Raw genomic sequence first — 20,167 nt, 5'->3', positions numbered from 1 at the left:
TGTGCCTCCATTATTGAGGTTTTATTGAGTACCTACTCCGTGCTCCCTACTCTGACAGTAGGGGTTTGGAGAACATACAAAAACATATAATCTTTAGCTGCAGACAAGCAGTGTGACCCAGTGGAAAGAGCACGGAAATGGGAGTCAGAAGAACTGTGTTCTAATCCCAACACCACTTGTCTGCTGTGCAATCCTGGCCAAATCACTTAACTTCTCTGTACCTTGGTTCTCTCAGTTGTAAGCCCTATGTGGAAAGGGACTGTGTCCAACTGATTATCTTGTATCTATCCCAGCATTTGGTGCAATGCCTGGTACAAATACCATTAACAGAAGAAATGAGGTGTCTAGAATCTAATGACCTATTTACAGGTCAAGGGAGGGAGATTTAAGTCAGCAAAACCTACAGAGAAGCCCATTATAGTCTTTGAGTACCTGGGTGAGACAAGGCCTGTAGGGTCACAGGTTTACAACTACTGAGAGTTTTTAACATGCTATAAATTTTTCATAAAGGAGATGAACCCTCAGTGAATAATAATGGGTTGGCTATTATCCATTCCAAGTAATTACTAATCTATTCAATCATTACTACCATTACTTTTATTACTAATAATGATGGCAGGTCATTTTCAATACCAACAGCTATTCCTCTCCTAAGGTTTTCACCCTGTTTACAAAGAGTGCACAGATACAAATTGGAATGGGACAATACGATGACACGGGAAGGCACCAAGAACCACTACAACATAGTTCTTGCTATTTTTGACAACGACTGACTGCTGTGTTCTTGCTATTTCTGACAACGATTGACTGCTGTGGACTAAATAAAGTTACGACAAAAGTAGTAAAACATTTTGAGGTGTAACACGACACCTGATTGAAAAAGCAGACTACAGTTACTACCATAGTCAGTGAAGGAGAAGGAACATGGAGAGAACATGTTGATTTTCTGAAACAAGGAAAAACACAGGCCCTAGCCTCTCTTGTAAAAGGCCCTATTGCCTTATTCTCAGCTCTGGGGGATGCGGAAAAGATAAAATGAAAAAGGATGTGCCAAGGCAAAGTGGAATAAAAGACATTAACTCTAGTCAGAGTTATTCCTCTCTTTCAATTCAAGTCTCCAGTGCCCTTGCTTTTTCTAATGCTTTCTTCTTTCTTCAGTAGACTGCAAGCTCCTTGAGGGAAGGGATTATGTCTATCTACTCTATTGTATTGTTCTTTCTCAAGGATTTATTACAATGGTCTGCCCACGATAAGCACTCAAATACCACTGAATGATTCTGTGGAGTTTAAAGGCTCTTGTTTCCCCTTTCATCACCTGCACTCTCTCCTAATCAGTACTGTTTTGAAGTCTTCTTATTTACAGTTTTTTTTTATTTTTATGGTATTTGTTAAGCACGTACTATGTGCCAGGCACTGTACTAGGCACAGGGGTAGATAAAACTAATCAAGCTGGACACAGTCCACGTTCCACAAGGGGCTCATCATCTTAATCCCCATTCTACAGATGGGTAACTAAGGTACTCGGAAGTGAAGTGACTTATCCAAGATCACACAGTAAACAAGTGGCAGGGCCAGGATTAGAACACAGATCCTTCTGGCTCCCAGGCACAGGCCCCTGCTCTTTCCACTAGGCAACACTGCTTCTCATCACGTTCTCACAGTGCTTATAGTTTTCAAGAGTTATTTCCGTCCTTCTCGTGACACGGCTGAATCCATAATTTCTGCTCCATTTCCATGCCCTAGTGGGCACGTGATTGGGTACGGAAGCAAGAGTGTGATTAGTGCTATGTAAACCACTACCACCAGAGTCCATTCCTTGGCACAGGTTCTCATCTGTCACTCTTGATGGGAGACTCCATCATCAGAAGTGGTTTAAAAGCAGGTTTGCAAATATGCCCCCAAAATATGCCTGACCACAAAATTTGCTTTCCGGCCTGCCCAGGAAGTTCACATGGAGTAAGTGAGGCATTCTTTCTTACGCTGTATAATCTTTACCCTCCCTGGAAGAGACAGCAAGGGCTATTTCCAAAACTGGGTTTCAAGTTGTCATTTTTAAGTTTGAAATCCAAAGTAGAGCAGACCTCACTAGATGTATGTAAGGAATTAAATTAAGCCATATAGTGTTTTGGAAAATAGGACATTTTCTCTCCTGGCACTGGGATTACTGTTCTAGGCTTACGTATGCAAATGTGTCCCAAGCAAGAGTGTGAAATGGAAGCTGAACTCAAATCAGACTTTCATTTGTAAGATTTTTAATGATAACAACAGCTGGACTACCAAAATTGTCCATTGCTTAATCAGATACTTTAAATAAGACTTTAGATCAGCATCGATTATAGGTAACACATGAACTTGGGGGATATCTTCGCACAGTGAAAATTCGGAGATTTTCCTGGTAGTAGCTAGTTTTAAAAAATGGAAGGTGAGGAAATATTAACAATCCTAAAATAAAATGTCTAAGGGCTGCAAATGACTGGGAGTCACTAAGGAAGATTTATTAATGTAACATTCATTCATTCACGCATTCAATTGTATTTAGTGAGCGTTTACTGTTTCCAGAGCACTGTACTAAGTGCTTGGGAAGTACAAACCGGCAACATATAGAGACGATCTCTACCCACCAACGGGCTCACAGTTTAGAAGCTCTATCATATATCCCAACCTCTACTATTTCACATACACTTCATTTAAGTGCTTAGTACATGCTCTGCACACAGTAAGTGCTCAATAAATATGATTGAATGAATGAATTTGCTCTTTCCCCTCATATTCTTTCATTCATTCAATCATATTTATTGAGCGCTTACTGTGTGCAGAGCACTGTACTAAACACTTGGAAAGTACAATTTGGCAACAGATAGGGACAGTCCCTACCCAACAACTCGCTCACAGTCTAGAAGGGGGGTGACAGAAAACAACACAACACAAGTAGATGGGAGTCAATACCATCAGAATAGATAAATACAATTATATAAATATACACATCATTAATAAAACAAATAGAGTAGTAAATATGTACAAATATACACAAGTGCTGTAGGGAGGGGAAGGGGGTAGGGCAGATGGAGGGGGTGGGGGCAATGGGGAGGGGAGGAAGAATTCACTCCTCACTTTCTTTCCAATATCCCCCTCCCAATCAGTGGTATTCAATCAATCAATCAATTAATGGTATTTATTGTGTGTTTCACTGTGTGCACAGCACTCTACCAAGCACTTGGTAGAGTACGATACAACAGAGTTGGTAGATACGTTTCCTGCTGACAAGGGGCTTTCAGTTTAGAGAGGGAGACAGACATGAATATAAATAAGCAACTTCCCCTTACTCGCTCTTTCCATTTTTCAAAAGGCCAAATGGGCAAGATGCAGGCTGTCCCCATTCTCTTTGTACAGAGGGGACACAGCATCCAAAGTACCACTTTGAACATGGAGCCCAACGAACTGCAGCCAGGTGCCAACTTTTCATTTTGAGAATGGGGCAAAATGGGGTAGAGGCTTGGATGTGGAAGGTGGGCTTCGAAGAGATGTGGAAGGTGGGTTTCGAAGAGCTAACAGTTCAGAAAGATCCCATTCTCAGCCTCTTGCAGTAGCTCTCGGGTTTGACTGTGAAGACCTGGGATGACCAAAGCTGGGAGTCTGGCCCATGGTTCCCACCAGTCAATCAATCAATAGTATTTATTGAGCACTTACCTTGTGCAGAACACTGAACTAAGTGCTTGGGAAAGGGGGAGACAGACATTAAAATAGATTTTAATGCCTCATGGAGTGGGTTTCTACATTGTCAGAGCCTGGGAGTCAGAGGACTTGAGTTCTAAATCCAACTCCGCCACTTGTCTGCTGTGTGACCTTGGGCCAGTAACTTCTGTGCCTCAGTTTCCTCAACGGTAAAAATCTCTTCTAATTAGACTGTGAGCTCCATATGAGACAGTGACTGTGTACAACCTGATATTCTTGTATCTAATGCCAGCACTTTGTACAGTGATTGGCATGATAAGTGCTTAATAAATATCATTATTATTGCCTTACATTTTCCCCTAAAAATTATAATCACTCCCACAAAACAAAAATCAATTTACAGTGCCCTTATCTCCCAGTGCCTAAATCTCTTGCAATTTATAAATTAGGGACTTGGGGGAGTATATTATCGTTTAGAAAACTAATTTATTTAGTGGCCTTTAAGAGTCTTCCATTAGCAGTTAATTTACTCAAGAGTTTAGGCATCGGAAAGAATGTAACTTAAGAATCTATCTGGACACAAATGCTGAACAAGTCATTAAACACATAAAGCCTCTAACCTTCAGAAACTCCTGTCCAACATAAAAAGGGCTTAGAGGCATACAGGTAAATATCAAATACACAAATTAAAATATTTACCTTCCGGACAAATGTGAAAATGCAATGTGTGATGGAAAGAGGGAGTAGAAGAAGAAGAAAAAGATACAGAGCGGGATCTGAAAATATCAACACCTCACTTTAAGGAAGCCAGGAAAGACTTTATGGAGGAAGTGGAATTTGAAGTGGAATTTCCAAAGCAGTTTGAATGATGGAAAGAGTAAACGTGGGAAGCCTGGAGGAGGAAAGTATTCTAGGCAGAGGGTGTGGCACGAGAGAGCTCCAAGTTGGATGTCCGGATGAGGTGGACAGACATACACCGGTGATACCCGAATTAGGCAAAACCTAAAGGGAGGTGGCGGTGGTTCTAATCCTGGCTCTGCCACTTGTCTTCTGTGTGACCTTGGGCAAGGCACTTCACTTCTCTGTGCTTCAGTTATCTCATCTGTAAAAAGGGGATGAAGATGTGGGACATGGACTGTGTCCAACTTGATTACCTTGTATCTTCCTCAACTCTTAGAACAGAACCTGGCACACAGTAAGCACTTAACTTATACCATGTATAAAAAAGGTTCATGGTATCAATATCAGTCTTAAATGGAGTTAATCAATCAATCAAGCACATTTATTGAATGCTTACTGTGTGCAGATCACTATACTAAGTGCTTGGGAGGATACAATAAAAGAGAGTTGGTAGGCACGGTCTCTGCCCACAAGAGCTTACAGTCTAGTGGGGGAGACAGACATTAATATAAATGAATAAATTATGGATATGTACGCAAGTGCTGTGTTTAATGCTGCGTTTATATGTACATAAGTGCATAAGTTGACAACCGACTCACTATCCAGTTAATACTGGGGGTTTGGAGCAATTTAGTCTGGTAGGGATAGACATTGTGCAGAAATGGCATTTTTTCCCCTCTACATCTAAATCATCTGCTTCCCAATTAACCTGAAAGTACTCCTATTTATAAACTGCTGCTCTGAAATGAAGTGGTTCTGCATTGGAACCCAGGTCCTCTGACTCCCAAGTCTGTAAACCTTCCACTAGACCATGCTGTTTCCCAGGAAAGCAATGGTCTTTAACTTACTTTAACTTAACCCTCCCTATCTTCAAGGGTTTCCCATACAGAGCGACAGCCCCCTACAGCTTTTTGAGCTAGATGTCCAGACTTGTTCGTCCCAGGTCTCTGACAAGAACTGAGAGTTTCCAAAAAGGGCTGAAAGAGAATCACAAAGGGCTTTCTGGCCTATTAACTCTTTGAAACCTGTCTCCTCCTAGTTCTCATCCCTCTTATATCCAATATCCACTTTCTATTCTGGGACTCAAAATTAAAATTTGGTACCTGTGCTAAAGAGACAAGCTCTGAAGTCACTGAAGAAAGTCTCATTTCCTCAAATTTTACCTCCCACTGGATACTGCCAAAACATATCTAGAAAAGTCCATATTCTCCAACTTTCAGGGTGAAACTGGAGGCAATGGGATGACTTCACTCAATAAAAATCTGGGGGTTAATCTCTTGTAATATCTTCCACTTATGGTGGTACCACACTTCAGGCTGGGAGTTTATGTGTAACATGTTTTAATAAAGCAAGGCTCCTTCCTGAGCTGTCCACATCATCTGGAGCTCCAGAAGGTTTAATAAAAGCTTGACATGCCAAGTAATATCTCAAAACAAGATTTTATGATCGGCTAAATAAACGCTTGAAAATAGACCATTCATAACAGAAACACAGACAGACCAATTAACTGTAACACTCCTAGAAGTGCCACTAGTACTATATATCATTTTTTAAAGTATGTTAAAAATGATCTGCCTTAAAACTAATTTGCTGTGGAAGGTAGAGATATCATGCAATTCTAATCCTAAGAAATATTTCCTTCAGAGGCCATATAATTATACCTTCACTTAGGGCTTTTAAAATGCAAAGTTGAATGAATGCCACACACACACTTAGATTTCTAGGCTCCAGAGCAAGATGTTTAAAATGAAATGAAATGAGCATGCGACTGACATGCATTTTCAAACTGGAAGAAAGCTATTATTTTATATTGTGTCAACCAAGTTTGCTCTGGATCATCTGTGGCCAAATCTGGACACCAAACTGAAAACTAGAAAGGGAAATGAAATGTGAGCCTACAGGCAGGAACTATGCACTCTCGAGCACTGGAATGAGAAAAACCTTCCTCAAATCCTGACTGCCAAGTCCACATTTCTGACTCGGCAGAAGCTGAGAAAGTTGGACTGGGCTGAAAACTGGGTGGCAGAAAATCTAGACTTAAGAGAACATAGTTGAAAAAAGCTATAGCAGAATTGCTGCAAGTCTATTTTACCCCTAAACATGTCTTCTCCATTCCAATCCACTCCCATTAGTGGACTGCACAGCTTAGAAACTGTTTTGTTGATATATTCAAGCTCACAGCATCTTGGCTTTATTCTTTTCCCCCACAGGGAGGATAAGGTAGCATGACCTGAGTTTTCACTTTTCAAAGTCCTTTTCCTTCAAGATTCTCATAATCATTACATGGAAGAATCATTACTTGTATTCTACTGCAGAGAGAGGAAGAGCATAGTTGAGTCATATGATTTCTGTGCAACTCCTGACTCCACCAAAGTTTATTTGGAAGAGAGTGTCTGCAAACAGTGAAGACTTGAGGCAGACATTCATGAAAGCTAAATTTCCAAAGCCTGATTTTGTAGAAGCGAGTTGCACTGCCTCCAGGAGACCCAGCATGCTTTTGCCATTCATAAATCTTTGGCTCTTCTCTCCAATTTACTCCAAGATCAAGGATATCTTGTCTGAAAATGACTGTTTGTTCTTCCCTGAAACTGGAGTTCACCTGAACACCTATGAAGTCCCTCCCAAATAGCCTGGATATGGCCAAAGATTGCTAAGCAATCTCAACTGTGCAATTCTGTTTTCCTGTTGTACAGATGAAATTACTTCTTTTTTCTAGAAGCCCAACTGGTTTTCCAATCATATCCACAAGAATTCTTAGCAAAAAAGAGTTCTATATTAAAGAAAGAAAGTTTCTAAATTAAAAGAAGGAAAAAGAGACCCTCTGTAGTTTTCAAATAGTCCTGGAAGCATGCTTCCGGCCACATAAAAGCCCAAACTAAGAAACTCACAGGACGAAAGAGAAAGAATGGTGAATATTGATGCGTTCTCAGCTTTTCCCACCTACTGAACTACTTTTTACTCCAAGCTCATACCCTTCACTCTTCTCACGTTAACCTACTCACTCTGCCTTGTCCTCATCTATCCCTCAGTTGACTTCTTGCTCACGTCATCCCCGTGCCTAGATCTCTCTCCATCTTAACATCCAACAGACCACAGATCTCTCCACCTCCAAAACTCTTCTGAAATCACATCTCTTCCCAATCAATCTCTAATCAATCAATTGTATTTATTGAGTGCTTACTGTGTGCAGAGCACTGTACTAAGCGCTTTGGAGAGTACAATACAACAGAGTTGGCAGACATATTCCCTGCCCAAAACAAGGCCATATTTTCCCCATTTCACCCTTCTGCACCACCTAAGCCCTTAAGTAATTATAACCCCCCACCAAGCACTTATGTACATAGCTCATATAGTCTATTACTTCTTCTTATTGGTATTTTATTTAAGTATCTGTCTCCAGAGTCTGTCTCACCCGCTAGAGTAAAAGTCCTTCTGGGAAGCATGATGCATGATGAAAGTACTCCCAAGCATTTAGTACAGTGCTCTGAGCCCACTACTAGATATCCAATGAATGCTACTGATTGAGTGATTAGAGTTTATGCCTTAAAGGTGAAAAAATGGAGGTGAGGTACTGTGTTTTTCCTCTCTCTGCCTCTAAACTGATAGATTTTAATTTCAAGGAAGAACTGCATTATTGGGGAATGAATTCTACTCACTCTATTAACACTATCCCTGTGTGGACAAACCTTCTGACTTTTGGATATGCAGACATTCACTTTCAGAAGTTCAAAAGCCTAAAAAACAAATGACTGGGGGAAGAAGAAAGAAAGCACTCATGGTAGGGGTGGTTGGCATTGGTCACAACTGACTCACTTTCTCTGGCACCCACTTTCCCCCTGGTTTCCACTGGCAAAATTACAGTCTCTCTATTGCTACTATCTTTCACAGTTTATGATGATGTATTATGATGAATGGAGGCGGAAACAGTTTCAAGATGGTTTTGATTTGGGAACCAAGTCATCCAGGAGTGAATCACAAAGTGTGTGTTCTCAAATGACTTCAAGAGAGCCACCTCTGACTCAAGAGTCACAAACTGACCACCTTCACACGACATTAAATTTTTAAAATCTTGGACAATTTATCTGTGAGCAAAATATAGGCTTCAGATGCACTCAAATGTCCATGAAATTTCTACCTTCCGACTTTAATCACCATCCCCAAAGAAGTTTAAAAAACTGTGAGCTTATGAGAGCCAGAGATAAACTTTAGTTTTTGTTACTGGTCTCATCTTAGGCATTGACTTTATCAAATATCCCTAAGTGCAATAAGAAGGTCAATGGTGAGCAGTAATTGACTAGAAGCCAACAGTATTCAAGTTATCTAGTTATCATCCTTCTTCAAGGACCAAGAGGAATCCTTCAAATTATGTTCATCTTTAGAGAAATAACTTCTAGCAGCGTAGATATTCTTCAAGTGATCAGCTTTTGAAGAACACTTTATCTGACTCATTGCTTTTGGCCTTAACTTGGGGGAGTGATTGTGTCTGACCAGTTTGGAAGCTCCATAATGCTAGCTATCACCTTTGGGTAAATGCTAAAATCAAAATTGTGCCAAAGGGATCCTCCAATAATGCACTTCATGGAGAGCTCTTTCACAATAGCACGCTTGAATTTTAGTACTGGTTTTCTTTGGAGAGCTCTTCCACTTCACAATAATGCTCTGGTTTTGCAGTGTGTGCAAAGTTGACTTTGGCTCAAACCCTTACCTTCCTTCCCACTTGCCTCCCCTTCCTTTGAAGTATTTTAACTGACTGAAGAGAGAAATTAAAAGCCCATTTCAAAAGCTGTTTGTTTTCTTTTTGGCATTAGATTAATGATAGATCTTTAGTTTATTAGCACAAGATGCTTTTTGCTGACTAGGTTGTGAAAGATAGTATTTTGAAAATTATTTTTTTATGATCACATAAAATAGAATTCAAAATTTTTTACTATTGGTACATATTTATATCACTATTTGAACATGTCACTATATTAGTGTTTTTTCATCGTTGCTTTAGTCATTTTTTTTTAACTTGGGAATGTGTTAATGTTATTTCCTATGGAAAATACTTCCATTATTTTATCTAGGAACCTCTACTTCATTTAGAGCTCTTTCACTTAACAGTGTATTTTCATGGAACACATTAAGAGCATTAAACAGGGAGTCCCAGTGTACTACATGACTCTAGAGCCAAGACAGATTTTTTGGCTCAAATGAAGCCCTTAAAACCAAAGGTTTTTCCTAAAATATCAGTCTAAGCAATTGCCATCAAATACCGGCAGTTGAGCCACTTCCCTCCCTCTCACCTTCTCTCTGCCATTCCCCAGAAACAAGTCCTAGAAGAGGGGGCAGAGCCCAATAGAAAAGGCTGGAAAAAGACCAAAATGGAGGTTTTTTCCTCTTTTTACCTTTCCTCAGTCTGTTGGCATCTCTGCCTTTTCCTCTCCGAGTCTTTAGCTCTCTGTTACTCGGTGTATCTGCTTCTAACTCCATTTCTCTCTCACATTCTCTCTCCATATTTATTTCTCAGTTCACCTGCTAACATCTTCTCAAGCTGGGTATCTACTTCTTCAACATTATCACTATCATCACCACTATTATATTGAGTACTGAGTGCAACCAGAGCACTGTACTAGACCCTTGAGTTCCTGTTCTTGAGGGGTTTAAATCTAAAGAGGGAGACGAACCAAGACAAATTTGAAGCATTCAAAGGCTAAAGAACATAGAAACAAATGATCAAAACAAATCAAATCAAAACAAAAGTGGGCAAGTGAGACTATAGGATGTCATTTAAAGGGAAAAGGGATGGGGGGGGAGATTAAAAAGTTAAAGTCAATGTAGTGAATCAGGAAACAAATGCCTAAGAAGCAGATGTATGGCCAAATGTAAATGGATGGATTCATTACTTTGCCATTCTGAACCCTTCAAGGGACTCACCATAAATCCTGGGTCAACTTGGAACTGGAACATAAGGTAACTGTTTTGGGTCAGGTTGGGAGAAACCTAACCACGACATACCAAAAGAGAATTTTAACCCCCTTTATACTGTAATCTTCAGAGGTCTTAACTGGACTTCAACATATTCAATAATACGTACTTTTGTGAAACACAAATCCCAGCACCTGTTCATTTTATGGCCTACATCCCACTTCCCCACGTTTCTGTGACCTGAGACCAACTTGGGAGTTCAGGTATATTTTTCACTAGGAAAAAAAAATATTGTGGGTAATTATCTTTCTCTTCTGACATACTTTTGTGTTTTTGCAGCATGTGCCTGATAGTCCAAGTCAAAGGAATCATAAAACCTCAAGGATTTGCAGGATGCATGTCAAGTATTGTTTTTCTGAGAAGAGGATTTAATGCTCATGGAAAGTATTATTTTCTGGGTACAGTGAACTTTCAAAGAACAGATGGGAAGGATCGTGCTGTCAAAGGGGTTCCTGAATAGGGAGACTTATTCCCGATTTCCAAGAAATGGGTGGAGCCAAGGGCTGGGGCCACTCTTTGGCCCTAGTGCTTTGTTTGCATTACGGATGATGGATAATAAGCTTAAGAAAAGCACTGCCTAGTATAGGGATGGCTGAACGACATTACAGAATGTCAAGTAGCGGACGGCTGCTTTACTGACCTGATGGACCTGTAGTTAGGAGAAGTTCGGGCGTGACCAAAAAGATAAAAATGCACCTGTATATATGTATATATGTTTGTACATATTTATTACTCTATTTATTTATTCATTTATTTTACTTGTACATATCTATTCTATTTATTTTATTTTGTTAGTATGCTTGGTTTTGTTCTCTGTCTCCCCCTTTTAGACTGTGAGCCCACTGCTGGGTAGGGACTGTCTCTATATGTTGCCAACTTGTACTTCCCAAGCGCTTAGTACAGTGCTCTGCACACAGTAAGCGCTCAATAAATATGATTGATGATGATGATGATAAAAATCCGATTAGCATAAAAAATGCTAAATACATATGATGGATGGAATCTCCCATTAAAAACACAATGGAGGAGCCTCAGTCCTGCGACTAGAAGACCTGCCCGAAGATATCTGTATTGATAATAACAGTAATAATAATTATGGTATTTGTAAGCGCTTACTATGAGCCAGGCACTGTATTAAGCATTGGGTGGATATGAAGAAATCCAAGCCGACTGGATCGGCTTGGACACAGTCCCTTTTCCCACAGTCTCAATCCCCATTTTACAGATGAGGTAAATGAGGCACAGAGAAGTTAAATGACTTGCCCAAGGTCACACAGCAGACAGTGGCAGAGCTGGGATTAGAACCCATGACCTTCTGACTCCCAGCCCCATGTTCTAGCCACCACTGCTGTCTGTCTCCCCCCCCACTCTAGACTATAAGCTCACCGTGGGCAGGGAATGTGTGTATTTATTGTTGCACTGCACTCTCCCAAGCACTTAGTACAGTGCTCTGTACATAGTAAGTGCTTAATAAATATGATTAAATGAATTAATTAATTGACCACTGTGACTATGGACTGCACAGCTCCATTTGCACGCTCTCACCCCTACCCATCATATTCCTGTTAGGGCCTCTCGACTAGACTGTCTCCGCTTCTAGACTGTGGTGGGCAGGGTACGTGTCTATCAACCCTGTTTGCACTCTCCCGAGCGCTTAGTACAGTGCTCTGCACATGGTAAGTGGCTCAATAAATACGACTGTGATTAGGACACAAGGTGTCATGAAAGAGGGGTGGACAGGGGAGCAGCACATTGTGAAGGGAATGAAAAGGTTTTTAACCTACATGACCCACATATGGCAAAGTTACCACAACATAATGCCAATGCTGTAACAAAGCACAGAAATCTCTCAGACAGCTCTCTGGATAGCCTCTGCGGTGTCTGCTGCCTATATTATTCATTCATTCAATTGTATTTATTGAGCGCTTAACGTGTGCAGAGCACTGTACTAAGTGCTTAGCCATTATGTTTCATGAGTCCTCTTGGGCCTGCCGCCTCACTGAGGGCCCTAGGTGCTTTTTTGTCTTTGGTGTGTTTTTTTTTTTATAGTATTTGCTAAGCACAGACTATGTGCTGGGCACGCTGGGGTAGATACAAGCAAATCAGGTTGGACACAGTCCATGTGTCACGTGGGGTTCACAGTCTTAATCCCCATTTTACAGATGAGGTAACGGAGGCCCACTGAAGTTAAGTGACTTACCCAAGATGACACAGCAGACTAGTGGCAGAGCAGGGATTGGAACCCGGGGTCTTCTGATTCTCAGGTTCTTCAGCCAGAAATCATGATTACTGATAGCATAGTCCCCGAGGGCATTCACTTCCTTACTGAGCTAGGACAAGAAGCTAGGTCTCCTGCTTCCCAGAGCTATGCTCTTCCACTGGACCAACTGTCAGGATAGTAATATCAATCCCATGTGTGGTTTGCAGCTGCCACTTGAATCACCTGGCCTTGCTTCTGAGTAGACTTTTTGACCTGCAGTCTGGCTGAACCCTATGTTCAAGAAGACCCTCAGTCCTAATTATGATGTTAGGTATAATAATAATAATAATGGCATTTATTAAGCGCTAACTATGTGCAAAGTACTGTTCTAAGCGCTGGGGAGGTTACAAGATGATCAGGTTGTCCCACAGGGGGCTCACAGTCTTAATCCCCATTTTACAGATGAGGTAACTGAGGCACAGAGAAGTTAAGTGACTTGCCCAAAGTCACACAGCTGACAATTGGCAGAGCTGGGATTTGAACCCATGACCTCTGACTCCAAAGCCCGTGCTCTTTCCACTGAGCCACGCTGCTTCTCTATCACAATTCCAATGTATCACTAGATCGTTCTCATTAGACTGTAAGCTCCTTGAGGGCAGAGATTGTGCCTTCCAGGTGTACTGCACTCTCTGGGGTGATTAATACAGGGATCTGCACATGGTAATCATTCAATAAATATAATTGATTGATTATAAACAAGTCTTCTTGGCATTAAGGGTTATGCATAACTTACATCCAACTTTAGAGAAGCAGCATGGCCTAATGGCAAGAGAACAGGCCTGGGAATCAGAAGACCTGGGTTCAAATCCCAACTCCAACACTGCAGTGTGACCCTGGGCAGGTCACCTCACTTCTCTGTGCCTCAGTTCCCTGTACTTTCCAAGCGCTTAACACAGTGCTCTGCACACAATAAACGCTCAATAAATATGATTGAATGCATGAATTAATTAATACTGTCTTCCCTCCTACTTAAACTGTGAGCCTCATGTATGACCTATCTTGTATCTACCACAGCACTTAGTACAGAGTTTGACACATAGTAAGCACTTAAATACCACAATTATCACCATTATCATTATTACTATGCTTTGACGAGCTTTTAAATCAAACCCTTAATGCAATTTTAAAATAATATTTTGTTATATTTTATCTTGGTTGCAAATGGAAGACTCATTTTATGCTGTCAAGTCGTCTCTGACCCATAGCGACTCCATGGACATATCTCTCCCAGAATGCCCTACCTCCACCTGCAATCGTTCTGGTAGTGTATCCATTGATTTTCTTGGCAAAAATACCGAAGTGGTTTACCATTGCCTTCTTCCGAGCAGTAAACTTGAGTCTCTGCCCTCCATAGGGGAGTTCTGATTTGTACCAGGCTGTCTTTCACTGGCCAGTCACTGGCCAAGCTAGGAATGGAATGTGTATATCTTTTCTTGACTCTCGCTCCCACAGTCAAGACTGGTAGAGTACTGGAAACTCTACAAGACTGAACCAGAGAGGGAGGGATGGTTTGTAGATACTGCAATTATGACATTTTAAATGGACGGTTCAGTAGTTTCTTGTTGCCTCCACTGTTTCATCAGAAATAATGAGGATAATACCCAACAGAGAATAGAAAAATAAGTCACATACACACACAGCACAAAATGTATCACTCACCATTAAAATCCTCCTGTAGCTGTCCCTGTCAATTCCCCAAAGTTTGAGATCTGTCTTGGCCTTGACCGTAGCAGCCCTTGGAGTGCCATAGATGAGGGCAAGTTCCCCAAAACTGCCTCCTTCTCCAATGCTGGTGACCCATTCTCCATTCACATACACCTGAATAAAACAATAAGGGAAAATTTGTTAAGAAAAATTTCCATCTTTGTTGTCCACTCTTACTTTCGGTTAACCTAATGCTCCCATTAATAATTGCATTTCCAATGTTCCAGGCTGGAAGGGGTGAAAAGAACAGTTAAACCATTTCCTCACTCAATCCCAAAAGAGTGACAACCTGCTTTGTGGCTAGAATTTCAAGTCCTCTTGCTTCAGCACAATGACTGTATTTACTCTCTGAATTTTTCAGCTCCTGCGGTTTGTTGGCTTGAAGCTTCTCTTCTTAGGCCTTCAATCCTAACACAGCCAGTAAGCAGAACTGTCACAACTTTACCCTTTCATTAGCATAGTCAAAGTCAAAAGGAGGGAGATTGGCTGAAAAAATCTAATGAGGTTAGTAGGCAAACAACATAGCTGTGAACTGAAAAACAAAATGTTTTGACTTCTACAGTGATTTCTTAAAATCTTCCACTCCACTCAATGAATCCCAAACGGTCTGGCCTAATGCAGAGGTTCCCAATTTGTTTCTTCAGGTGACTCCTTTAAGCTCAAGAGTGAACTACAGAGAATTTCCATTTCTTTTTCACTGGCAGCTCTCCTCCCTCCTTGTTTCCTACAGCCACGGCCTTGTTCCTCCTCCACCCTCGTGAATGGCTCTTTCCACTCTCATCTGCTCCGCTCAGTGGAATCTTCTGGAGCTGACAAAACTTGGACAAACTCAGGTGGGCCCAGAGCTGGATTTTCACTTTGGAAAATAGGGGGATCGATGGCCTCTCATCCCCAAGAACAACCTATCAGCTTTTTGGGCCTGGGGGCACAGTATGAATGGAATCACTCTGACTCTGCTACTATTGTTAAGCTGTATCTGACCAAAGATTCCTTTGGACAAGATTCTCTTTCAACCTATGTGGGTTGATGTGTTTTTTTGCACAGTATTCCTACTATGCATTGACTAGGCACATTCAGAGTCAATCGAAGAATAGTACAAATTGTTTATTATGCAGCTTTTACGCAGCTTCGATTACTATACATTGACACAATAAATTCTTTCTTCTATCAATGTGTCAATGAGCTTAGAGAATAGCAGCCAAAAGAGAATATATTCCAACTGGAATAGAATGTATTCCAAACTATTAGGGAAGCAGTTACAATTGAAATCAATGAAGAATGATCTCCGAAGCTTAACATGCAGGGCACTTTGAAAAATACTTCTCTAGTTGGTAACTGAATGAACACATGAACAAAACTGGCTTGCTGAAAGGAATATAGTACCTGACCCTACAAAAGAACTAGGACAGTAAAAAAGATAAAAGGCAATTTATGAGCTACACCATATCTTGAGGAGCTTGTTTCTTCATAGGATATTTTCAGTATACTTCATAGGACTGAAAACTATTCACCTTCCTCCTGGCTTGGGTTATTTATTTCCTGCTTCAACGCTAATCAATTCCCGTTCATCCAGTGTGCTCATCAGGGAGCAAGAGAGGAACCCATCTAGTTACATGGTCAAGACAAATCAATGCTAAATCAGTACTTCCAAATGATTGGCGGGAAGCCAGAAGAAGATAGATTCTGAGGAGACCAAGTGACATTTCAGGGTGAGCAGCAATGTAAGCAATGAAGAATGAAGAAAGTGTCTTCATGTTCAAAAGAATATACTCCAAAGGTTAGCTACCTGGAAACAAGGAGACTTCTGCATTTCTCAAGAACAGCAGGACGGAATGACTGGATGGGATCTTTTATAGAAGAGGAGAATTAAATTACTGGCTTAGCCCAAAGTAAGAATGTACAGTTGCAAACCTCACTTTATCCCACCCTGATTTTTCACCTTTCAGGAAAAAGAAATGACCAACTGCACTTGAAAATGCCTGTCATTTTATTTTAAATTTATGTCACAAAATTACCACCTCAACCCCTGAATTTTCCATTCAGAGTGCCACTGCTACACCCACGCAAATCTTCTCTCCATCTCAGTACCCAAACCTCTGTGTGGCCGGGGGCCTGAACGCCTAAGTGATCACACCACAGCAACACTGGTACAGAGTTATATCAAGCGGGACCAGTGCTTTAAAACCTTTCTTTTGCCCTTTTGCCCACTTCTTCCTGCATGACTACATCCATTTTCTTCTACCTTCCAGCTTTTCAGGTTGAAACTCTGAGTTAGAAACCCTGAAACCCTCTCTGATTCCCTCTTAGATGAAACTTAAGTAAAATCTATATAGCACTTGGGCTGGATGTGACCAATGAACTTCCCCTATATACAATTAATATGAAAATTCTACATTTTCCGACACGATCCTCCCATAGCTCGGTCAGTCCATCATGGCTATTCACTGAACGCTTACTGTGTGTCGAGGACTGTACTAGGCACTTGAGAGAAAAATAATAATAATAATGATGATAATAATACTAGTTAAGCACTTACTATGTGCCAAGCACAGTCCTGAGCTCTGGGTCAGATATAAGATAATCAGATCGGATACAGTCTCTGCCCCACAATGGGACTCACAGACACTTAGACATTTAGAACAGGCATTGAGGAAAAAGGAAAGAGAGAGGCAGAGGGACAAATCTGGAGAGGAGACAGCAAAGACAAAGTCCTGGAGAGAAGAAAGGAAGTGACTAGAGGTAGACATGAAAACATTGAACCAAAGGTAATGCTAGAGTTGAGGGGATGGGGAGGGGATGGGGGGAGAGAGAAAAGAGAGAGATTCATTTGTTTTTCCTCTTTGGGTCTCCTAAGAGAAGTGGAACAAACTGAACCCACTGTTGTCTTCGGGAAGGCAGGTTGGGCTCACCTGAGGAGAAGCAAGTGGGGCCAGGGCCACTGCTAGAAAAAGGTGCCAGGTACAAAGTAGGGCCTAAGACAACACTTTGGAAATCGTGGCAATTTTAGCAACTGGGAAGTGGGCTGGATGTTCCCCTCGCAGCCAGTAACAAGACACAAAACAGACTACATATATATTTTAGCCCATCCTGCCCTAAATTTCCTAGGATGAAGACTACACCCCCAAGATCTACTCCAGGGTGGGCAATCATCCATGTAGCTCTACCTATGCCAAGAAGTTAATAGTAATAATAGTAACTGTGGCATTTGTTAAGATAATCAGGTCCCACATAGGGCTCACATACAGGCCAAGTAGGAGGGAGAACAGGCATTGAATCCCCACTTTATAGATGAGGCAACTGAGGCACAAGGAAGTTAAGTGACTTGCCAACATCATTCATTCATTCATTCAATATATAAATCATATTTATTGAGTGCTTACTGTGTGCAGAGCACTGTACTAAGCGCTTGGGAAGTACAAGTTGGCAACATATAGAGACGGTCCCTACGCAACAACGGGCTCACAGTCTAGAAGGGGGAGACAGACAACAAAACAAAGCATGTGGACAGGTGTCATCATCAGAATAAATAGAAATAAAGCTAGATGCAAATCATTAACAAAATAAATAGAAGAGTAAATATGTACAAGTAAAATAGAGTAATAAATCTGTACAAACATATATACAGGTGCTGTGGGGAGGGGAAGGAGGTAGGGCAGGGGGGATGGGGAAGAGGAGAGGGGGCTCAATCTGGGAAGGCCTCCTGGAGGAGGTGAGCTCTCAGTAGGGCTTTTTAGGGAGGAAGAGAGCTAGCTTGGTGGATGTGTGGAGGGAGGGCATTCCAGGACACAGAGCAGATAAGTGGCAGAGCCAGAATTAGAACCCAGGCCCACTGACTTTCATGCCCGTGCTCTTTCCACTAGGCCATGCTGCTTCTCAGCTGCTCCCACAACTCCAGGTAAGGAGGTTTTCATGCCACCAAGTTTTCAGGGAAGTAGTTTTCATGCCTTGATGAGTCATTCCACTGCTATATAACAAGAGAATCTTCCTTCTGTGTGAGAAGTAACATGGTGTATTGGGTAGAGCACAGGCCTAGGACTCAGAAGGTCAAGGTTTCTAGTCCTGGCTCCGTCACTTGTCTGCTGTGTGACCTTGGGCAAGTCACTTAACTTCTCTGTGCCTCAGTTACCTCATCTGTAAAAAGAGGACTAAAACTGGGACACCCATGTGGGGCAGGGACTGTGTCCAACCTGATTACCTTGTATAATAATAATAATAATTATGGTATTTGTTAAGCGCTGTTCTATGCATTGGGGTAGATGCAAGGTAATCAGGTTGTCCCAAGTGGTGCTCACAGTCTTAATCCCCATTTTACAGATGAGGTAACTGAGGCACAGAGAAGTTAAGTGGCTTGCCCAAGGTCACACAGCAGACAAGCGGCAGAGCTGGGATTAGAACCCACGTCCTCTCTCAACTCCATGCTCTTTCCATTAAGCCTTGCTGCTTCTCTTGAATCTACCCCCAGTGCTCAGAACAGTGCTTGCCACATACCATAACAAATACCATAATAATAATAATAATAATAATATTATAATTACCCTTGTACTTGAGTTTGCACATTTTATTCACCCCTCCCTCAGCCCCAGAAAACTTATGTACATCCATAATTCATTTATATTAATGCCTGTATCCCCCTCTAAACTGTAAGCTCATTGTAGACAGGGAAGATGTCTACCAACTCAGTTATACTTTACTCTCCTGGTGCTGGGCACACAGTAAACACTCGATAAATACTATTGAGTGAATGAAATGTGGAAATGGCTGAAATACATCACCAGTTGAATAGTTAGCCACAGAATTTGCTTTTAATTGGAAAATCTAACATTACTATACAGCATTCTGAGCATATTAGCTCAGACTTGCCCCCTCCTTCCTCCCCCACTCCTCCCCCTCCCCATCCCCTCTGCCTTACCTCCTTCCCCTCCCCACAGCACCTGTATATATGTATATATGTTTGTATACATTTATTACTCCATTTATTTTATTTGTACATATTTATTCTATTTATTTTATTTTGTTAACATGTTTTGTTTTGTTCTCTGTCTCCCCCTCCTAGACTGTGAGCCCACTGTTGGGTAGGGACTGTCTCTATATGTTGCCAACTTGTACTTCCCAAGCTTTAGTATAGTGCTCTGCACACAGTAAGTGCTCAATAAATACGATTGAATGAATGAATTAGCAAAAAGAAAATATTTCTTCCTCATGTGGGCAAGGAACATATCTACAAACTCTGTTATATTGTAGTCTCCCAAGCGCTCAGTACAGTGCTCTGCACACAGAAAACACTCACTAAATATAATTTATTAATTGATTAATAAATTCAGCTTGGAAGTTATTCCTCCACATCCCACCTTTTACTTTTGTTTCTCCTTCCTACCATTGACCACAATACTAGAAACACTGCATCTTAAGACCACTCAGCCCTGAGTCAGGATACAGAATTGTTAACTCAAACAAGTCCCTTATAGGAAGGCTTTCTGGGGAAACAGGCACTCTCTTCCCCATGATAGTGCTTTTCTCCACCGTCCACTCCCACTCCTCACCCCACTCGTCCCTCCAAAGGCAATCTCTTCAAGACCCAAATACAAGAACAAGTTATTGTATTCACAGAGAAAAGTCATTGTGCTGAACTCTCCAGAATGGAACCAAGTCAACAGTACACTAGAT

At 41.3% G+C, this 20,167-nt stretch overlaps 1 protein-coding gene across 3 annotated transcripts in view; it reads right to left on the bottom strand.

The window, feature by feature from the left end:
- The window catches only part of PRKAR1B (protein kinase cAMP-dependent type I regulatory subunit beta), a 174,131-nt gene that overhangs the window by 40,397 nt on the left and 113,567 nt on the right, over positions 1-20,167 (bottom strand). For all 3 annotated transcript variants that reach the window (XM_038762673.1, XM_038762672.1, XM_038762674.1), the window contains one exon: positions 14,459-14,617. In XM_038762673.1, coding sequence (XP_038618601.1) covers positions 14,459-14,617 — 159 coding nt within the window. The remainder of the gene's footprint in view (positions 1-14,458; positions 14,618-20,167) is intronic.

This window comes from Tachyglossus aculeatus, chromosome 21 (assembly GCF_015852505.1).
Source record: "Tachyglossus aculeatus isolate mTacAcu1 chromosome 21, mTacAcu1.pri, whole genome shotgun sequence".
NCBI classification, from domain to species: domain Eukaryota; kingdom Metazoa; phylum Chordata; class Mammalia; order Monotremata; family Tachyglossidae; genus Tachyglossus; species Tachyglossus aculeatus.
The sequence above is the reverse complement of the archived record's forward strand: the minus strand, read 5'-3'. Positions and strand labels throughout refer to the sequence as shown.